Source organism: Micropterus salmoides, unplaced genomic scaffold (assembly GCF_014851395.1).
Source record: "Micropterus salmoides isolate LMB-PRFRI ecotype aquatic unplaced genomic scaffold, ASM1485139v1 Ms_hic_scaffold_9, whole genome shotgun sequence".
NCBI lineage: Eukaryota > Metazoa > Chordata > Actinopteri > Centrarchiformes > Centrarchidae > Micropterus > Micropterus salmoides.
This window is the reverse complement of record NW_024044681.1, coordinates 16223834-16244463: the sequence shown is the minus strand read 5'-3', so window position 1 is coordinate 16244463 and position 20630 is coordinate 16223834. Positions and strand designations below refer to the sequence as shown.

General features: G+C 37.9%; 1 protein-coding gene and 1 long non-coding RNA gene across 2 annotated transcripts in view; both read left to right on the top strand.

The window, feature by feature from the left end:
- Window positions 1-299: 299 nt before the first annotated feature.
- On the top strand, window positions 300-9636 carry LOC119895840 (solute carrier family 22 member 4-like). Its single transcript, XM_038709209.1, has 10 exons — window positions 300-822; window positions 2585-2688; window positions 2798-2952; window positions 3170-3341; window positions 4779-4905; window positions 5613-5713; window positions 5940-6154; window positions 7121-7303; window positions 7796-7931; window positions 8745-9636. The coding sequence occupies exons 1-10, from the start codon at window positions 415-417 to the stop codon at window positions 8821-8823; spliced, it is 1680 nt and encodes a 559-aa protein (XP_038565137.1). The 5' UTR covers window positions 300-414; the 3' UTR covers window positions 8824-9636.
- Window positions 9637-10126: 490 nt separating this feature from the next.
- Window positions 10127-20630, top strand: part of LOC119895841 — a 31404-nt gene continuing 20900 nt past the window's right edge. Inside the window, exon 1 of the long non-coding RNA XR_005443111.1 lies at window positions 10127-10419. This is a non-coding gene — a long non-coding RNA (uncharacterized LOC119895841). The remainder of the gene's footprint in view (window positions 10420-20630) is intronic.

Here is a 20630-nt window from a genome sequence, read left to right as displayed (position 1 = left end):
TAGGCAAATGTCCACATCTAGTAAAGTACACAAAATAAGAAGTTATTCTGATAGCAGCAGTAAAAGTGCCCTCAAATGCTCATATACTTTCTCTCTCTTTTTGCTGTTCTCATTTGCTGTTATTAAATCTAAATGTAATAATTATACTGTACATTATTTCACAGTTTGGTAAACACCCCCATTAAAATTTTGATAATTAATATTATTTTATGATTAACACTGTGTGTAACTGTTTAACTTCCACATTAAACCTTAACTCGGCTTTATGGCTCACATGACTTCCATTGCATGTCATAGAGCAGTAGAGCACACTCTCTCTCTCTTCTGCTATCAGTATTAGCGAAGTGTCTTCATTGTGTTTTGTGTCCTCCTTTTTTTTTGAAATATCATATAATATATGATTTTAGTGAGGCGATGGGCACCTCAAAAATTAGAGACTATGATAGCATCACATCTTTTCTTGGATCTTGGGGACCATTTCAGCTGAAGATTTTTTTAACACTGGCCATCAGCATCCTCCCGAATGGGTTTGTTGGCATCTATATAGTATTTGTGGGGGATACCCCACCTCACGAGTGCTATATCCCTGAAAACTACAACATCAGTGAGATGTGGAGAAATGAGACGATCCCGTTGGAAACAGTCGATGGCATTGCAAAGCGCAGCTCTTGCTCAAGGCTTAACCTGGAAATACTCAGGAACTACTCTCAAAATAAAATCATCCCAAATGTGGATGTGAATGTGAGTGAAATTCCTTTGGAGAGCTGCCTGGATGGGTGGACATACAGCAAAGAAATCTACCAGTCAACCATTGTCACTGAGGTGAGTGATAAGTCATTAGTTAACTTTCCATGGAACATGTTTTCAGTGTTTCCACAAAGAAATGGTAATAAGTAGCCTTGTTATGTCTCACAGTAATCATAATTTAATAAATTTGCAGTAAAGGTAAGAGTGAAAGGTGGTTTAAGAGTCCAAACTACATCAACACTAAGCAGGGTCAAAGGACAAACATATATTCATTAACTTAAAAGAGTTACCAGTAACACTGTGCACAAGAGCCTATTGAAATGTAAAGTGAGTAAAATTCAAGTCAAGGGATTCAATATTATGGTTGATCCAGCTGTTCCTAGGGTCAAAGTGTTTTTTGGTGCAGCTGAAGGGGGGGGTGCTGTCAAGAGTAACATAGCTAGCTAGCCTGGCAGTATCAAAGTAAACAAGGGTCCTACAAATGCAAGGCTACATGCTTCTCAACAGGAAGGTTAAGCAAATTTCACCACACTAGCTAGTTCTTACCTAGAGATTAGTGTTTAACATTACTAATTATTTACACGCAGTAACTGCCAGGTTTTGACTGGACCAAACTAGGCTAAGAAGATTTTAAATTGCATTTCACAAAAATAATAATTTGCTTGTAAAAACTGACTGAATGGCCAAATAACATTGTCTAGGTTACCATCAGTTATTTACCTCCCTAATTCTAACTAAGAAAACAAACTTCACTTATTTTCTTAAGGACTGGCAGTTTAACGAATCATTTAGCCTCCTAAAAGAGTTATCACTAGCAGTTATGTTACAGCTGGTGACACTACACTCTTTATATTTCTCAAGTTTTAATAGTGAAACACGATTTAGGAAATTAGTTTGAAGCACACTAATGGTAACTGATTTAGAAAGGGCTTTATAGATTGACAAAAAGCTGGTGTAAACAAATTTGGATTTTTAACCTGAGGTCTGTGGACTAGCTACAGAGCAGGAGAAGTGTCACATTTGGTAATACATTATGACTTAGAAAAAACACCTCTGTGTTATTGTTTTGGAAATAGTGTGCTTGTTTATGATTTTTATTATTCATAATATTGCTGCCATTACTGCTACAAAATTGTTAATAAAATAGAGACTACAGCTGCTAATAGCTACTGTTACTAATTCTAGGAGTTTATAGTAGGCCTATCTTCTGTGTGATTACTAGACTGCTGCTAAATACACTACTGCTACACCTGACACCAAAGTGTTACCTGTGTGATTACTGTTATTGTTGCCACTATTACTAGCACTACCGATAAAATTGCTGCTACTGTTAATACGACTTAAAGGCACTATTAGTGACTACTGCTACTGTTAAATAATATTAATAAGGTATTTTACATTCAAAAAACGTAACTTAATTAATTAGTCATTTAAAAAGCTTAATAATTTTTGCCTTATGTTCAAGTGTTATGCAGTTATAAGAAGCAGACACTGTTAACACTGTGTGCAACCAATCAAAACCAGACATAAGACAGGAGATTTTGTTATGAGAAGAACCAAACTCAACCAAGTTAGAGTTTTGTATTTCATATAAAAACAGATTGTATTGTTGTAAGGCAGAGACAACTCAAAGACAACATAATGTGATGTGAGATTTTCATGTCAAGTCTCTTTCCATGCACACAAATAAAAAACCCTGTATTCACGACGATGTGATTTTTAAAGTACCACACGCTTTATTATCACAAAACAGAGATTCACATGTGACAGATGATACATATTTTTACAATGTCAGTACCTATAACTAAAACAGTGAGAAAATGTGTTGATTTTGCAGTGGGACTTGGTATGTGAGAATGCATATAAAACTCCGCTGACCACCTCTATCCATTACGTTGGTGTGCTAGTGGGAGCGTTTGTCTCAGGCCAGGTTTCAGACAGGTCCGTACTGTACACAACATGGTCTGAAATGTTTTGTAAATTTTTTTGGTGTGAGGGATACAGAAAAATGATGTAACCTTCTCAATGACAAACTGTATCTCTTACACAGGTATGGAAGGAGGCCAGCACTCTTTCTTATGATGGTTCTTCAGACTGTGGCAATCACAGCGCAGATATTCTCTCCAAGCTGGGAGGTCTTCACCCTCATTTACTTCTTTGCTGGGGCTGGGGGATTCTCCAACTATATCATTGCATTTGTGCTGGGTATGTTATCCAGTAAGGATTTCAAACATGCAGTATTTTATACTGCTTGATGTGTTTAGGTACTGTATGTCCTAAGGTCCTTTTTGACCTTGTTAATTTAAAAAAAACAGAAACATATATCTGCCCCAACAAATATTCTGTTTAAAAATTTATTAGTGGCCCAAGTGGAAAAAATATATAATTTGATACATTCTCCTTTAATTACTTACACCTACAGGTACAGAAATTCTAAGCCCAAAAGCCCGTGTGGTGTTCTGCTCCCTTGGGGTTTTCATGGCCTCAGCTTTGGGATACATGGCAATGCCAGCTGTGGCTTACCTCCTTCGTGAATGGCGGATGCTGCTGATTTCCATGGCTGCCTCTAGCTTGATCTACATCCCTATGTGGTGGTAAGAATATTCATATATTCTATTTCCGCTCTTACACAACAACCTTTACATTGCAAAAGTTTCAGTGTAAATTCTCTCTTCACTTCGCTTCTCACACCTGACTGGAAATATAATATAAGACCAGTGAAGAATAATATACCTAATACAGATACCGTACTAAGATAAGATGCTCAGTTTCAGCAAACTAATCCCATTAGATTGTCAATCAGAAAAATAACATTGCTGGTAATCTGTGTGCTCCCATGAAATGGGTGGTGGTGGAAGGATGGTGATATAATGACTACTTGCGTTCTCAGTCAATGAAAGGACAAAAAGTTAACACATTTAACTCAAAAGGAAGATATTTTTACCACCTACTCCTGTCTTTCAACTGCAATCCATACTGCATGTTTGGTGGAGCAATCTATATTTTGGTAGCTTTGTGTAGGACTGTCTCATCCTAGGTGTGGGAGACTTCATAAAGAAAAGTTTAGCAAAGCAGCTGTAGCCTGCTCTTTCTCAGGGAAGTTAGACATGCATTTTCCAAACCAACCAGTTAATCAACATCATTGAAGCCTTCTCTCTTGTAAAACTAAAACATACTGTTTACTGTGTACTCATGCCACGTTCTGCTCGGAACTGGGAAATGTCCTAGTTGAAATGTCCGACTTTCATCCTCAAAGCGTTCCAGATGCATGTTGGTGCCTGACGCTGAAAGTGAACGAAATACATGACTGACCGTGATAAACTCTTTGTCAAGTGTACACGTAGTTGCACCCTCAGCACTGCCCTCAGTGTTAATTAATTTATGGCTGTTTTAATGAAAACAAGTGACTGAAGTAGTAATCCTCAAAAGTCAGTTAATGTTGTAGATTATACGTGTTTAACATTTTACTGAATAACTCTTGTGAAGAGAAGATGACTTTCAGAGATTCTTTACTGTAATCACCTACCTAATAACATTGGCAAAACATTTCTACATCAATTTACATGCAGAACAGGATGTACTATATGATGAATCATTTTAATATAAAAACATGGAAATAAACTTTTATGTTGCCTTTGAGTTTATGTTATGTGTGTGCTTCCATTGGAGCTGCCATTGTTGTGTGATGTCATTCAGCTGCTACTAGTGAAGTTGGGGTAGATATTTTTTCTCCGAGTTCACAAGTAGGAAACCCAACCCGGAAATTTCCAAGTTCCGAGTTGCCAGGAATGCAGCATTACCTGTATTCCTCATGCAGTGGATGTGTGTGTCCTAAACCGGGCTAATACTTCGGAGCAGAGTTATAAAAAATAACATGATGCTCAAAGCTAATAAGATAGCTTCCAGGTAAGGATTGTTGCAACAGTTTGTTGCTATAAATTCTGTTGAGACCAGTTCCCTTAGGGTTATGGATAAGGACCACTGTCTGGTGTGGAGCACTGCAACCTTTAACCTGTGTTTCAATTCTCCAGGTTAGTCCCAGAGTCTCCTCGCTGGCTGTTCAATCGGGGAAGAGTGAGAGAGGCTGAGGCCATACTGAGAGACGCTGCCAAAAGAAATAACGTACAGGCTCCACAGGCCATTTTCACCCAAGCTGAGGCAAGTTTACCAACAAGTTTTTATTTTTGATATGTGATAAATAAACAACACGTGCCTCAGAGGTTCTAAAAGGTTTAATAGTCTGAAATAAAACTAAACCTTCTGTCATTTATAGCCTGTTGTTAGGTGACTCATTATACTATATAGGACTATATTTTCATGGCGACGCAACAACCAGTGCAAGCAGCACTCCACTGTCTGTGTGGGGTTTTGGTGCTCATGTAGGAGGTACATTCAAATGAAGCAGCACAAAGCTAGTTATTGGTATTTTTGGTGGGTATTAGGTCTTAGACTTTGCACTGAGAAGAGATTTATTTTACATGCAAATGAAATACTTGGAGAAAATGTGCAGCAATGATGATAATACTTCAATACTCTATTTATTGAGTTATTGTCATCAGAGAGATGAGAGCAGTGGTGTGACCCTCTACTTTCTATTCCATTTCACCCAGTCCTTTTTGCACCTTCATGAACCAAAGTTGCGGGTTCCCACACAGTCCCATGACCTATCACTTTGCAATTGTTGTTGTGCTTACGCCCATAATGTGAAACGATCTAAATTGCTATATTATTATTATTATTATTGCTATAATCCATGTCTACAGTGCCATGCTATACGTTTGTGTGAGGGCTCATTTTTCATTTACACAGATGCAGGCTTGGACCCTTGGGGTTTAATTGTTGCGACTGTATCTTGTTTTTCCCAGATTGAAGATGCACAGGCTAGCAAAGACAAGAATTACAACATTTTGGTTATCCTGAGCAGCTGCAATATGTTCTCCATTACAATACTGTGTTCGCTTCTGTGGTACGTCTATTATCTCCTCACAACATCAATCCTTTAAGCATCAAAACCAAAAGACAATAAAAATAATAATCACACTTTACACCTTCCTTCACTGCTCGTGCCCGAATTGGAATCAACATGTGCTGTGTAATTATTACAGTTGGACCTAAAATGATTTGGCTTTTGTTTTAGTTTTTGGTGTTACTCATCCTTTGTATTCAACTTGTTGTTTTGAATTTCTCTGCAGGATCATCATCACCATTAGTTACTATGCTTTAATCCTCAACACTTCAAACCTGCACGGCAACCCTTACATGAACTGCTTCTTGTCTGCTGTGACAGAAGTGCCAGCTTACATAATAGCCTTGTTACTGCTCCAGTACTGCTCCAGACACTTCTGCCAATCATCTACACTCTTCCTTGGAGGCGTTATGATCCTCTGTGTTCACCTCATTCCAATTGGTAACGCTCAAATCCTTTAGCTCCTGAACCATAAGTTTATTAAGGGACAGATAGCATGATGACATGATATGATGACAGATACCATCCACCCATCATGGACTGTCAACAAAAATGTAACAGGACCAAAAGTCTACAGCCACAGTAGCTGCCTCATCATCTGGGAACCATGAATGTCTGTACAAAATTTTATTTCAATCAAGTAGTGTTCATCCAAGTAGTGGACTTTGTGACATTGCCATCCATAGTATCACCATATTAACATAGCTAAAAAATATACCAGGTAAATTTGTACAGTTTCACATGGTAAGTAAAGAAAAACAAACTCTAATGTATACTTTATATATTTTGCATGTAGTTGTTATGTTTAGCCAAGCATCGACACAGGGAAACAAGGGATAGGACCCAGAATGCAGGCACCAAGACAGGACAGGTACTATTGAAAGTATTTATTGAAGCCACAGAGATAACTTACAGGAATAGTGAAGCAGGCAGTCCAAATGCCATAAATTACCCACAGACCATACACAAAAGAAAGCATAAATCCAGAAGGCGGGTGAGGAACAAAGTACAAAATCCACAATAATCCATAAACGGGAGACTTAAATATACAAAAGGGGTGTGACAAACGAGGCAATGGTGAAAACATTCAGACAATCAACACAGCCAGGAAGCAAAGTTCAGACAGGACACAAGAGACAGAAAAGAACAAGACAGGGAGTGAAGACACTGAAACGAGAGGAGAAGAAAATAATACAGTAAAACCGAAGGTGGATAACAAATGACACAATGACTAAAAAACACAAAAGAACAAGAAGAACACGGGGACAGGAAATAAGTATACATAAACACATAAGGAAGGAGTTAACAGAATAAAACATGAAATAACAAAACTGAAAACCAAAACCATTCCCATTTGACTTTTTTAGTGCTGGCTGTAATCAAAGTTATTCTTTTTTATTTATTTAGATTTACCGGGTGTGTCTGTGTTTCTTGAGATGTTGGGGAAGTTTGGTATAACATCTTCATTTTGTGTGGTGTATGCCGTCACATCAGAGCTCTTCCCCACTGTTATCAGAAATACAGCAATGGGGTGTTGTTCCATGGCTGCTCGCATTGGAACCATCATCTCCCCCTTTATCATTTTTCTCGGCAAGTATATGTACTTTTCTGTTTTGAGTATTTAACCAGCGACAGGGCATTTTCTCTGTAAAGAGTAGCTAATAGATTTAATTCTTTCTGCGGTGTAGAGCCGCAGTGATTAGTCAGTTAGCCGTGCGACAGAAAATAAACAGGTTCGTTTCAGTCATTCCATCAATGAATTAAGAAAATTATCAGCAGATTCATTGATAATGAAAATAGTCCTTAATTGTATCTCTACTGCTGTAAGAAGCTCCTGGGTAAGATGTCTTGTGTTGATGTTAAAATTTAGTTTCCTTGTAAATGTGTTGAGACTTGATGAGGGAAGAGTTTTTCAAAGCTACTTATTTCTGTCAACCATCGTTATACAGGAAGCATAGTAACTGAGGTTTTTTATCAAAGTTGCACCTACAGGAGAGGTATGAGTTTTTCTTTGGAACTAGTTTATAATTTATGGTTTCTATCCCCGTGTCATGGTCATTTTTTTTTTTCTTCTTTTTAAAGGACAATACTTCAAGGCACTCCCATACATACTGATGGGAGCTTTAGCCATTTCTGGTGGAGTCTTGTGTCTCCTGTTGCCAGAAACATATGGGAAGGCTTTGCCAGAGACCATACCACAAATGCAGCAAATATGCAGGTGAGTTTACACACTGGATATACTGCATGTTTACTGGGCACAGTATTTCAGTAAAATGTCAGTTCAGATAGTTTTAAAGATTGACACAGCTTGCTTTAATTTAAAAGGTTCAGTGTGTAAGTTTTAGTTGCATCTAATAGTGAGGATTGCAATTTTCAACCAACGGCTCAGTCACCTCTCAGCCCTTCCTTTGCAAGTGCGTTGGAGAAGCTACAGTGGCCGATACGCTCTGTCGGCACTTGTGCTAAATAATACGTGTGGCCCTCCTTTTTATCCAATTTTCACTTCTCTTCTTACTTCTAACAAACCAGACGATTACTACTACTAATTGTTCTTCTTTGTCTTCCTTCTTCGTACATGTTCAACGCAGTGCTCTGTAGTGTAGTTTGTTCCATTTGGGCTACTGTAGAAACACGGCGGCGCAACAGGGCTACTTTCATGTAAGGGGACCCGGTGTGTTCCAATTTAGATAGAAATGGCTCATTCTAAGGTAATAAAACAGTTGATACGGTTCAATATGTAAGGTCTTTATACACCACTGAAAACATTTCGGTCAATAGATCCTCATAAAAATTACACACTGGACCTTTAATAAACAGAGGACAGACAAAAACGGTATTGAAAGGGTATAATATTTACCTTTTTATAGTTTTTTAATGTTGTAGTGCCTCACTTGTGAGGTCCTGTTTCATATTAGTGCTTCATGAACTGATTATTTTGTTACTCTTACTCTTAAGAACAAACATTTGACCACTGACTCTTAATGCCACTGTTGTTACACTGTTGGTAAATGTCCTTTCAATGTTCAAACAGGAGAGGAGAAAAAAAAGAAAAGGAAGCTGAAAATGGAGAGAGCACAGCTGATAATCAAAATAAAGAATCCAAATTATAGTTAGTTTGTATTTTGTTTTGTTCTTTCTTTAGTGTCAAACGTTCTTTCATGAATTGACAGACTGTAATTAAACTACAAGTGTGACATTGTAATACCCTTTTTACTGACCTGTTTGCTTTGTTTGTTTTACCTTCTGTTTTATGTCTTTTTGTTTGAAATGTCCTGGATTGTACATCTGTAACCTACTTATGTACATTGTTAGTTTTTAAAAAAGTGATGATAAAAACTGTTTTAATTTTATAGTTTTGAATCGATGAGACTCAACATGATTTACTATGTGTTGTGTTGTGTTATGGCCCGGCTGAAAGACCATAGCAAATATTGATACATATGTGAGGGATTAAGTAAGAGAAAGGAGCTTTATTTACTAAAAATAGTTTAGGTTCACAAATGTAATAAAAATGTAGATTCTAACACATGAAACTAGCAGAAAAACAGGATGCTAGGTTTAACTAAAACAATTTGTGAAAAAACTATACAAACATCAGTAACAGTAACGGACATGATGCCCGCAGAGAGCAAGAACTCACAGGCTACAAGGAAGGGGCAGGCTTCATTCAAGCCAGAGACAGTGGCCAGCTGCCTCCAATTCCTTGATTACTTCCAGCTTCAAATCACCATGAAACAAGAGACCCAAGCACAAGAACACACACAAACACACAAGCCCTGGCAGAGGCCCCGGAGCTGTCACTCTTGTCTTATATTTTTAGATTGACAGACTTCCGTTTCAGTTAGTTTGTTAAAGCATGTTGTTAAAGCAAGTTATCAATATGCTGAATAAACCAAATTCTTTTTCTGGTGACTGCTTCTTAACACTGGAGAGCCTTATTTCTAAGTATGGGTGATTATTCCCACAGAGGTTTTCCTAAAATATCTGCATTTTCACGTTTAGCTTTCAGTTTAACACAGATAGAGAAACTGTGATCAAGGTAAAACACAGGCTATATTATTAAAATACCTGGATAAAATAATAATGCTTCCATCAGGGCATAATGACAGTGAACAAGCATACTTGTGATTTCAGGAGAGGCCTGTTTGGACACGTTAACAGTGAGATGTAGCTTGCTACAAGATGCTTTCAGTTTTACTTATTTTCATTCTATATTTATAATTTAAGATATATCTGAATGGAAATAAAAACGCATAGATAACCAGGCATGGCCCAGCGGCACAGGGATCTGATGTGTTTACATGTTACATATGCTTTATTGGCGGGGGTGGTGGGGGATTATAAAGATGCGTCATCTGTTTCCGTGGAAAGTACACAGTCATTTCACTTTCAATTCAAATTTGACCGGAAGCTTTAAAATTTATTTTTTTGTAAATACACTGCAGTTGCTATTTCCATTGTGAAGTAAAGGAGCTGTTGGTAGACTGACCACAGCCCTGCTAGCACATAGCAGCTGTGAACGTTGCCCATATCGCCTGAAGGGTAGACAAAAATAAAAGTGAAACTACTACTAGCACTGAGACACTAGCCAAACCGTTGGCTTCTTTCTTCAGTGTGTCCAACGTTTTATTTGTAGATGGATTTTTGTCAGCATTTAACCTTCATCTGTAATAATATGATGGATAATGGATAAGGCCTAATTTAAGGTGAGTAGTTTATTCAATGTAGCCTCTTATTTGTCGATATGCGTTGTAGTTCGAGATGGTGATGATTATGACGTTTCGTAATAAAATAGTCTCGTGAAATGCAATTTGAAAGGCAAGACACACACTCACAACACTTCTTTGATCTACAGTGGTGCAAAAAGGTGGTATTTCTGCACATTTCTTAATGTTTTCTCTGTTTAGAAAAAAAAACTCAGTGACGGTGCGGAAACAACCATAGGTTATAATTAGCAGCAAGGGCTACTGCATCCTTTAATCCTTTTCTGTTTCTTACATTTGTCTTGATATGTGGCTCTTGAATGCTCCCTTCTTTATTCCAATATAATGTACATGTTACATTACAATTGCATTTTTGTTTGCATGCAGCTTGTTGATTTTTATAAAATAGCAAATAATTGCATATTTTATCAAAGAAAGTTGAGCGATAGTGGTTTGGTAACATCTGTTTTCATTGCTGAATTGTAGGCCTAAATGCAGGCAAATATTTCCTATATAGGCACAAACTGAATGCATTTAGTGCTCTTATTAAAAATAACGGTTGTTGATGGTAAAGCAATCCAAATGTAACAACATTAGCCCAATACTGTATCATCACGTTTCTGTTAATCCATATGATTGCGTTGCAGATAGCCCACACTTAAGCAGACTGACATGTTTTTCAATGGCAGCTCACAGACCTGTCCTGGTTTTGTTAAATAGGTTTCTTACAAACTCAGTGTTTATTCACATTAACATCCAAAAATATCTCTAAGCTACTGTGGGCCTGTTTTTACATTTATTTCACTGCTATAGTTTAGATTTGATACTATAAAACACGATGAGGCTTATAAGATAGGGGAGTACTTTTTACATGGGTAAAGTATCTGAGTACCTTTTCCACTACTAATCCAAAACTGAAATTATCTCATAAAATATCAATAGTGTTTTGATAGTTATTACGTTAAATGATGCTTACACATTAATGCCTCGATAACTATTGTAACATATTTGTCATTATTCTGAAATGGGTCATTCTGCATAATGAGTACTTTTACTTTTGGTACTTTAATGATGTTTTATTGCACATACCTTTGTACTTTACTTCAATAATTCAATACTCTGACAGTGACCAAGCTTTTAAATGTTTACTTTTGATACTTAAACACACTGATATTTTTTTACATTTACATAATTCACTTTTAATCTATTTATTATTTATAAATAAATAACTGTACCACCTAGTTCTTGTGCAGACTAAATTGGTCAACATCAAAACATAAGATTTCAAAAAATGAACACCAGATGTCACCGGTGGTCAAGACTTAGATAAACGCTGTATCATGAATAACCACTAGATGGCGGCAACACCTTTAATATTAGCCGCATGAACTTGACACACTTGTGCTTATTTTCTGTTATTGGCATGTGAAAAAGGAAGTATTGTGGTTTCCCTGTTAAAGACTCACCCTGATGCTTGTGTTGTTTTTTTATTATTATGTTATTTACTCACCTTGAAACTTTAAATCGCCTGCTGATCTGATTACACATATTGGAATGTGCATGTGGAGAAGAGTAGACGGCGACTGTAAACTTGTAGATATTATCAGCTCAACACAACTTTTTTTTCACAGTCACCTTGCAGAGAGTCCTACAGTAAAAACAGGAAATGAATCTTCTAAACTCGGGGCAGTGATACTTGAGATATACTTTGAACCCAAGCAGCAAGGAGGGGGGACTTTACATAACAGCATTACAGGAACCTTTGAGCTGTACAAGCATGTATCGCAGTGGTAAAATATGTTGCAAACACAAAAAGTAACTTCCCCATACCATCACCTGACAAAAAATTTGCATCCAAAAGACATAAGATAAAGACTACACAATACTTATGTGACATAAAAGATTCAGCCAGTATGTCTATGTCTTATGATACAAATGACTGAGCTTTAGGTATGCCTTTGTTTAATCTCCATGGAATCACTTTTGCTGTCAACTGCCTCTATATCAGTTATCATCAGTTGCTGGACGAGATATAACAACACTTGGGTAATTAGATAACAGGCTGCACCAGGCAGCGGGGTATAAGCAGAAGAGACAAACAGTGTTTTGAAAGTCACCGCAGTTTCTACAAAGTTCGAGTTTCAAGTCATCAAAAGCAAGTTGAAAGTGATTCATCTTTTGCAGCTTGCACTTTGGTGAGACCAAGAAGTATGTATGTGACATTAAAGAGGAGTGAATAATTAATTTTATTAGTGCAGGAAAGGATAGTTGAGCCTTTACTTTGAAGATGCACCAAGCTTCCTTAGCACAATAGACTGAAGAAAACTGATCCTTACGTGCTTTTTTGACTTTTTGAACCCTACAAGGTTGAAATTGTGGTTCACATCTGTCTGAACTGCTAAGATTGAACTTATTTATGTGGTGTGACACCTTAACTCAGTCACCCCATGAATGACTGTGGCACAGGCCATGAGTTTAAATTCCAATAGAGTCTCAAATTCAAGGGTTCAATCTCTGGTTCTTTCTTGTTCAATAAAACTGGAGTTGTACAAATAACAGACTGAGGAGACAGACAACAGCTCAGAACGGGTGGCATTCCAGTTGAAGTACCAAGACATACTCACCTTTTTTGCAAGAGATGCTTATAAAGAATATTATCTGATTCTTAATATCGTTTACTGGTATTTCCAGTTAATGTGGGAGGGAAAAATGGTAAATACTAAGATGCTTACTGTCAAAGAGCCAACAAAATGCATATTTCATACATCTGGTTGACAGTTTTAGTTCTATAGAACAGCCTCTCAGTGCTGAGCATGTTGCGATATGTTTTTTTGTCCTAAAAAGATAAGATAAGTACCATAATATGATTAAAATTCTTAGTAAATTGGTTGACTCCTTTAAAAACACCTTGCCTCTATAGAGTAAATGCCCTGGTTTATGATAAGTATAGATCTTTTTTTGGATGTCATCTTGGTAACTAAACAAATAACTCAGATATTTTTTCTGTGATTAACACATTGAAACTGTGTCATAAACCCCTCCCGGCCCTCTGATGCTAAAACAAACAACATTTGAAGTATTATTTGATCCAAATCTGTCAGTCAGCTCCACTCCTTTCCAGTATTTTAATTCACAAAACAAGAAACTCAACAAGTAGTAAATATTTCAGTTCCCTGAAGAATAAAAAATAACCCTCATGAGAAAAACACATTGACACTTTCATATGGGTTTTTTTTTAAATGCCGTGGTTCCAGTGGCTTACAAGGGTGTTACTGTACAAAGTGCCAAAACTCTACAGTGCAGCTCAGCCGGGATGACATTCACGCAGGGAGGGGTTGTGGAGGTTAGAAACCCATAAATGGATTTCCCAACTCTAGGCACATTTCTTGGAAATGCCCCAGCGTCCCCTGCAAACAGCACCACCTCCTGGTCAGATGTGGAACTGCATGGCAATTCCTTCTCTCAAGTCACGTGATTTATGAGAAATCGAGCCTTCAGCTTATAGAAACTCAGGCTGCAGGGAGAGCCTTGCTGAGGGATTGTAAGGCTCTTGACTCAGCAGTTACTTTTTTTTTATTGCATCACGTGTTTGTGCAGTTTTATATATCTTATCATAAGACTGCAGAGTTAACAGATGGCTGTGAGTGACATATGTAATAGTTTATTTCTCAGCCTTAAATTTTCACCTTGCAGGCATGAGCCTTATCAATGACACATGTGGGTTTTGGCTTCGGGGTGTCCTTCAGTACAACCCAATAGTGTCATCATATTGGAGGAAATTTTTAAAGTGAGGTGCCTTTATTGGGGCTCTGTTTGTCCAAAGTTGATTTAGAGCTGGAGTTTCTCGTGATAGTTTTATCAGCTAGAAATAAAAAGTGTGTTATATTTTCATAGTGCTTTTTGCTTGACTGGCATGCATTTTATTAAATTCTCCATGTGACATGCTGTTGTAAGCCAAAAGATGGCTTTCTTTTACAACTTGGAGTGAAAACTCCGATTTAAAAAAGAAATTACAGGGTGTTGCATGACGACCTGCTTGTGGCTGGCAGAGTAGTGTTAAAGCTGTTGAGTCAGCAAATAGCAGTGTCTTTGCTATTAAGGTCGAAGGTGGTGATTTTAGCGGCCCACAGGAGGATATACAGACAGAAATAATTTATTAATCAGGCAGTTCACATTATTATCCCTGGCAAGGTTATCATTAGCGGCCACTATAAACCATCTAAGGTACAAAGAACCGTATGAATGCACACTTTTCTAAAACAAACAAATAAAAATGTATGGGACTGTTTTGAACAGGTCTTGCAGCCCGCATGTTTAGCCCTTGTTCTTTGTATTCGTCCTGTTTTCTGCTTTTGTTGTTGTTGTTGCTATGACTTTGCATGCCATAGTTCCAACCAACATCACCTGTGGCCACACCCACAGCAGATGGCAAGGCAGTACAAAGACATTTCCATTCACAGGTGATTTCAGGTAAATGGGGGATTTAGTCTCATACACTGTCTCACACACAGACTGTTGAATGTTATTTCAATGTCAAAAACATTGTTATTAAAAACGTATATATGCTTTTTTTTAAATATAGCAAGGAAGCACCTTCTCTCCTGAAGTGGCCTCTGCTCATGTTGAAAATACCAACAGAAGTGTAGAGGTTGATGCATTCACTGTTTTTTTTGTGAGATTATGAGTGTTTCCTGCCTCATAAGAAAAAGAGTGTGTCAACTGTTAACACACACCACGTTGTTGGAAATGACTGTAGGTCATTCCTTGAGTGCTTTGTGCAGTTCTGTCAGCTGTGCCAGGGATCTGCTTACTCAGATAACATTTTGCACTTAGATGTACTGACACATATACCTACATACACTCTGACATATATATTGCCTGTAGTTATGGGGGTCAGGTGAAGGATTGTGTTATTGTCTAGGAGGACAGGGGCAGGAATTCATCTTGATCAACCAAGACAGTTTACACCCTAGCTGTACCTTAATTCACTTACTTGTTTGTTCTTGCTGCTCTTTGGCTGGATATTTACATCAGGTCCTGGCTTATGAAACCTCCAGGCATCTGCAGGCAATTTAAAAATGTAGCTTTGAGTTGGTAAAGCAATAATGAGGGAGTGTGCAGGTTCCCTGCAAATTATAGGTGGATGTGACAGGGAATTCTCCAGTGATGGTTTTAGAAAAAGATGGTGTTGGTGATAATGACATTCCTACATTAAGTGAATGAATCAAACAAAAGTGATTCCGAAACTGTGCTCCAAAGAACAAAGACAGCATCAGTCATTTCAGCAAGTCCCTCAAAATGTACACGTTTACGTTCAAGTGACAAATGTATGATGTTGCAATTGTGAGCAATGGAAGAAGTCATGTAATGTTATCACAGAGCAACAAAATCTGAAGAGGGAAGAGGCTGGGGTGGATCACTGGCTTAAACAAAACATCAGACTTTAACACGGGGGGAGGAGGGTGGTTGTTTCCTGTTTCCATAAGACAGTCAGTGTTGGTATCTTTCATCTATAATCACAATCGTTTCTTAACCATTACTTTAACGATGACCCTAACCAAGTTGTGCTTTTGCATAAAACTAAGCATGGCATTGTCATATCTTAAAACAAATTTATTTTTCAAGTGCCAGTAAAAGCCAATGAATGTACTCGTTTAGGCTCAGCAAGGCTTGTGATTTATTGCAAACATTTCGCCAGACCTCCATTGTTTTAGTTAGAAGTGTGACTACACAAGATAAAGAGTTCAGTAACATACTTCAGGAAGGAAGAACTGTACAGTTCCACATATACACACTGACATATCACTCAAGGATCATGAAATCCATCCAGATAGTCATATGAGGCAGGAAAACACCAAAATGGCAGTTATGTATTTTTAGCTGAAAGGAGTCCTGGAGGGAAGAAAAGTCATGGTTGAGTCATGAGATTAGCCACAGAGTGTCATAGTGTATAATTTATTCTGTGATGCGTCAGGTATTAACAAGAGTTTGGAGGTTGCTGTTCACCTATTATTGCCATGGTGCAAATTAAAACATGGCTCATCTGATTTTTTTTTTCTACTGCTGCCCGGCTTGACCTGTTTGTTTTGATACTTGGTGTGGTATTATAGGCACCATGCCATCCCGCCAGTGTCTGACATCCGTCAAGCCTCCATGTTTGTGTAGGCATGTATGTGTGTAAGGCAGAGAGGGGGAGAGAGTGTAACAAACAGGTTTCTGGTCTTTCCAGTAAATCAGCCAACTCTAGCAAACTGTCTTCTTCTTTCTTTCTTCCTTTTCTGTCTCTTAACTTCCCGCAGACCTACCCATGGCATGAACCACCCCCCACCTCACCCACACACACACACACACACACACACAAGCCAAGCAAAATCTTCTAACCAACATGGAGCCAGAAACATGGCTTTGGTAATTCCAGAAAGACAGCTGACTTTCTCTCTCTGTCTCTTTCTGTCTCTTCCTCTCTGCCTCTATCTGTTTGTCTGTCGCTCACACCCACATCTACAATATTCTCTTTCCCGCTCGCCCACACACACACACACACATGGATGCACTCTCACATCACTGGATTTTTGGCAAACAGGCAAGTCCTGTTTACAGAGGCGCTGCAGTCCAACTGAATTTGATTACATTAAACATGACCGTTTGCATGTGTGAGGTCTTTATCCAGTTCTGTGAGTGTTTCCATTAGTCGTGGTATAGTACTCAGTGTTCAGATCCTTTACAATAATACCTCACTGTCAAAATATTCCATTTAAAATTAGGACTGGGCACGTTAATGCGTTATTATCGTGTTAACACATTGATTAATTAACGGCAACAATTATTTTATTGCACGTTAATTATTTATTAAATATTTTATTTATGTCGTTATTATTAATTTGAAAGTCATTTGCTCACTGACTCTGAATCCACATACAGTCAAACCATGGGTCACAGCTAGGGTGGGATGTTGATCAGCCTGCAAACCACCCACCCAAACAAGTAGTGGAGGAAGGCTACGCTGGATACAGCATGTGGGAGAAGTAGAAAAGCAAGACAAGCAATCGAATGCCATAGCAAAGTGGATAGCTACACACTGCATGCTGATTAGTATTGGGGAAGATGTCGGTCTTAGGAACATTCTTTAAATCACAACGTAGTCGCTTGGCCCCGCAGAGTTGCTCTGCACTTTGGTGATCAGACAGCGATCCGCAAGTAAACGGCAGGCGCTCTATGGATAGTGCGCTACACAGCTGTAGCCTATTTAACTTAACTTAAAATTATAGGCTAACATTACATAACTTTACCTGTTAGGCCTTCATCTAGTTTTGCAGAGATGCTCTGCCATGTCAATTCCCTCCTGTTGATGTTCTATTTAGTAAACCGTAATAGATTCTGGAAATTCACAAACAGCGAGAATCAGTCTCTCTTCCAACGATTTGTGCTCTGTGTTGCGTACAAAAAGTTCAAGATATTTCAACTTCAGAAGCGGGCATGTGCGTGAGGTGAGCACAGCTCCGAAAGTTTCACGGGAACGTTGTCTCTGTCTGTTCACGAGAAGCGCAGCGACCCCGCGGGGCCAAGCGACTACGCAGGTGGAGTGCCGCTTCCAGTGTGAAAAGACCTTAAGAGGGACACTTACTGAACATAGGCCCTAAAGTGTTTATGCTGCTCCCAGATAAAAGAAAAATATTTCTGCTGATACCTGTTCAGAAAAAAAAACAAGAAAACTGGACTCTGATGGTAACATTTTTTAACAAACTAGATAAAAGGTAATGCCCTGGCCGTGTTAAATAGCTTTGGTTTTATATTTGATTTGATTAAATGTTTAAGTTGAGATTTGCAAGAAATATTTTATTGCTACTGTGTAAAGGGAATACTGCTGGTAAAAAGCACTTTATTTGTTTAAAGTGTTTCCAAACACGTTATTGCACTTTTGTGTATTATTAAATTTTGCGCATAACAATGTGATTAATCACAATTAAAAAAATCTGTAACAAAGTATCATATTTTATGAGATCATCATTTGTTTAGTATGTAGAATCCTAGTCTATAAGATTAAACTAAGAGGAAATGTACAGTACATTTCAAAGCCTCTGACAAAGCACAGGCAAAACACTTTGGAACAACATACATTTTCGAGTTCATTTTGGAGTGTTGTTTGCCCACAAGTTAGCCTCTTAACAGGCAGTGGCATGAATATAGAGCAGGATGGGGGTTCATTATCTTATTTGGGATCGCATCCAGTACCTTACCTTACCTTAAAAACCTTCCACATACTAAACAGAACAGAAGAATCTAATCTAAAGTGTTGAAGGACAGTGTTTTTTTTTATTTACGGTATTTTATTTTGAGGCACGAAAAGTGTGTTGTTGTGAGAGACAGGGTGGAATTGTAGACATTGTAATAACAAGAACTTAATTTGGCACTATATTTATAGAGTGCTTTAACAAAGGACATGGCAGACATTAACAGAAGTATACAGTAAAATGTTAAACCAGATCAATTAATAAATAACATACATGTAAGGTAAAAGCCTGTTTTTAAGAGGTATATTTTTAGCAGACATTTAAAAGCAAAGAGTTTCCGTACAGATAACGAATAATCCACAGTTTAGGTGCCATGACAGCAAATGCACTGGGTGCACATCACCCAGGGTTCAAACTTCAGGGGATCTACAAGGAGCTCATTCCTGTGAAAGAGGCATGAGAAAACCTAATTTCAGAAATTTAGGAAGAGCTCTAAAATATCTTAATTTGGTGCCACTGGTTTATTTCTGTATAAATGTATATTTTTCTGTAAATTTAGGTTCCTGAAATACATTTTGTGCTCCCTGCAACCTAAGTCTTGTCTGTATCAGAAACACTGCCTGCCCACTGTGCTTTGGCATTTTTATTGCTTCTTGGTAAAGAGAAATTAAAAAAACACATTGTAACTGTGAATCATTTTTCTGTTTCTATGTTGTCTCTTTAGTGTCTAACTTGAAATATACTAACTGTGAAAACATGTTAATAAAAAAATAAAGCAGGAGCACAGGAAGGTTTTATTGTTGAAAGAAGACCCCTTTGGATTCTTGTTAACCTGTTTCCTGTAGATTACCTATGTCCACAAGCTCTCTGCCACCTCTTCAATTCAATTTGTAACATCTGAAGACAGCTTTAGTGTTTCCCGTAAATCAGCAGACTAATATTCAGTATTTGTTTCACTCTCAGTCTCTCTCTCGCTCACACATACACACACTCACTTTCTCTGTCCTTCCCTATCTCTGTCTGACACATACTCACAAGCTCACAAACTCACCCAAAACACAAGCATATCTACAAGCAAGTATAAATTAAATTATCGTCAAATCCAATGGGTCTTTCTTCTCCTTATCTTAGCTTTCAATATGCCTTAGTCATTTATCGGTGGATGATTAATTTATTATTCTAGTTGGTATCAGTGTTATGTAGTGTTATGTTGAATCATGATTATGTGTGACTTATTGTAATAAAATGATCACTCAAGTTAGACTATTAAAGGGGCTATATGTAGTTTTTTTTAATGAAATAACTTATCAATGAATCACTTTTTTATTGTTTGTTAATCGGTTGTAACCTCAAATAAAAATGAACCACCCACATGCTTTCTCTGTTGCTAGAAACAGCAATTAATCTGCGTCGTGTTTGAAGGAATCTGGTTGGATTTTCTGCTTTGCGCTCTCGTGCCACTTGCCTACTAATTCTGAACTGTACAAACAGCGACAACACCGCAGCTAACGAAATGGAGTCTGCTAACACCATAAAGCGACCGGCGGCAAGTACAATACAGACTCCAACACAAAATCCATGTAAGGATAAAATAACAACTAAAAAGTTCAATGTGCTGAAGTCCGTTAGGCCAAACGAGAATCAGGTTGACACACGGTCAACGTAATGGTGCAGGACAGCAACACACAGTGGAACACGCATTCACCAAGTTACTGTAACGTTTTTTATTACGGTCTAACTGTTCTACTAAAGTGTGGAAACAATCTCATCAATGATATTCAGTCTAGCTCACTAACCGTTTTCATTATCATCTAGTAAATATTAGTCATGTTTGCTGAGCCTTTCTGGTGAAAGATACCCAAGTGCCATTATCATGTAATGAGCAGGGTGGGAACTGCGGGGGAGCCAGGGGGAGATTAGCCCCCCTTAATAAGACAAGCATATTTTGGGGGGTAAATATTGACAGCATGCTTTATTGACATT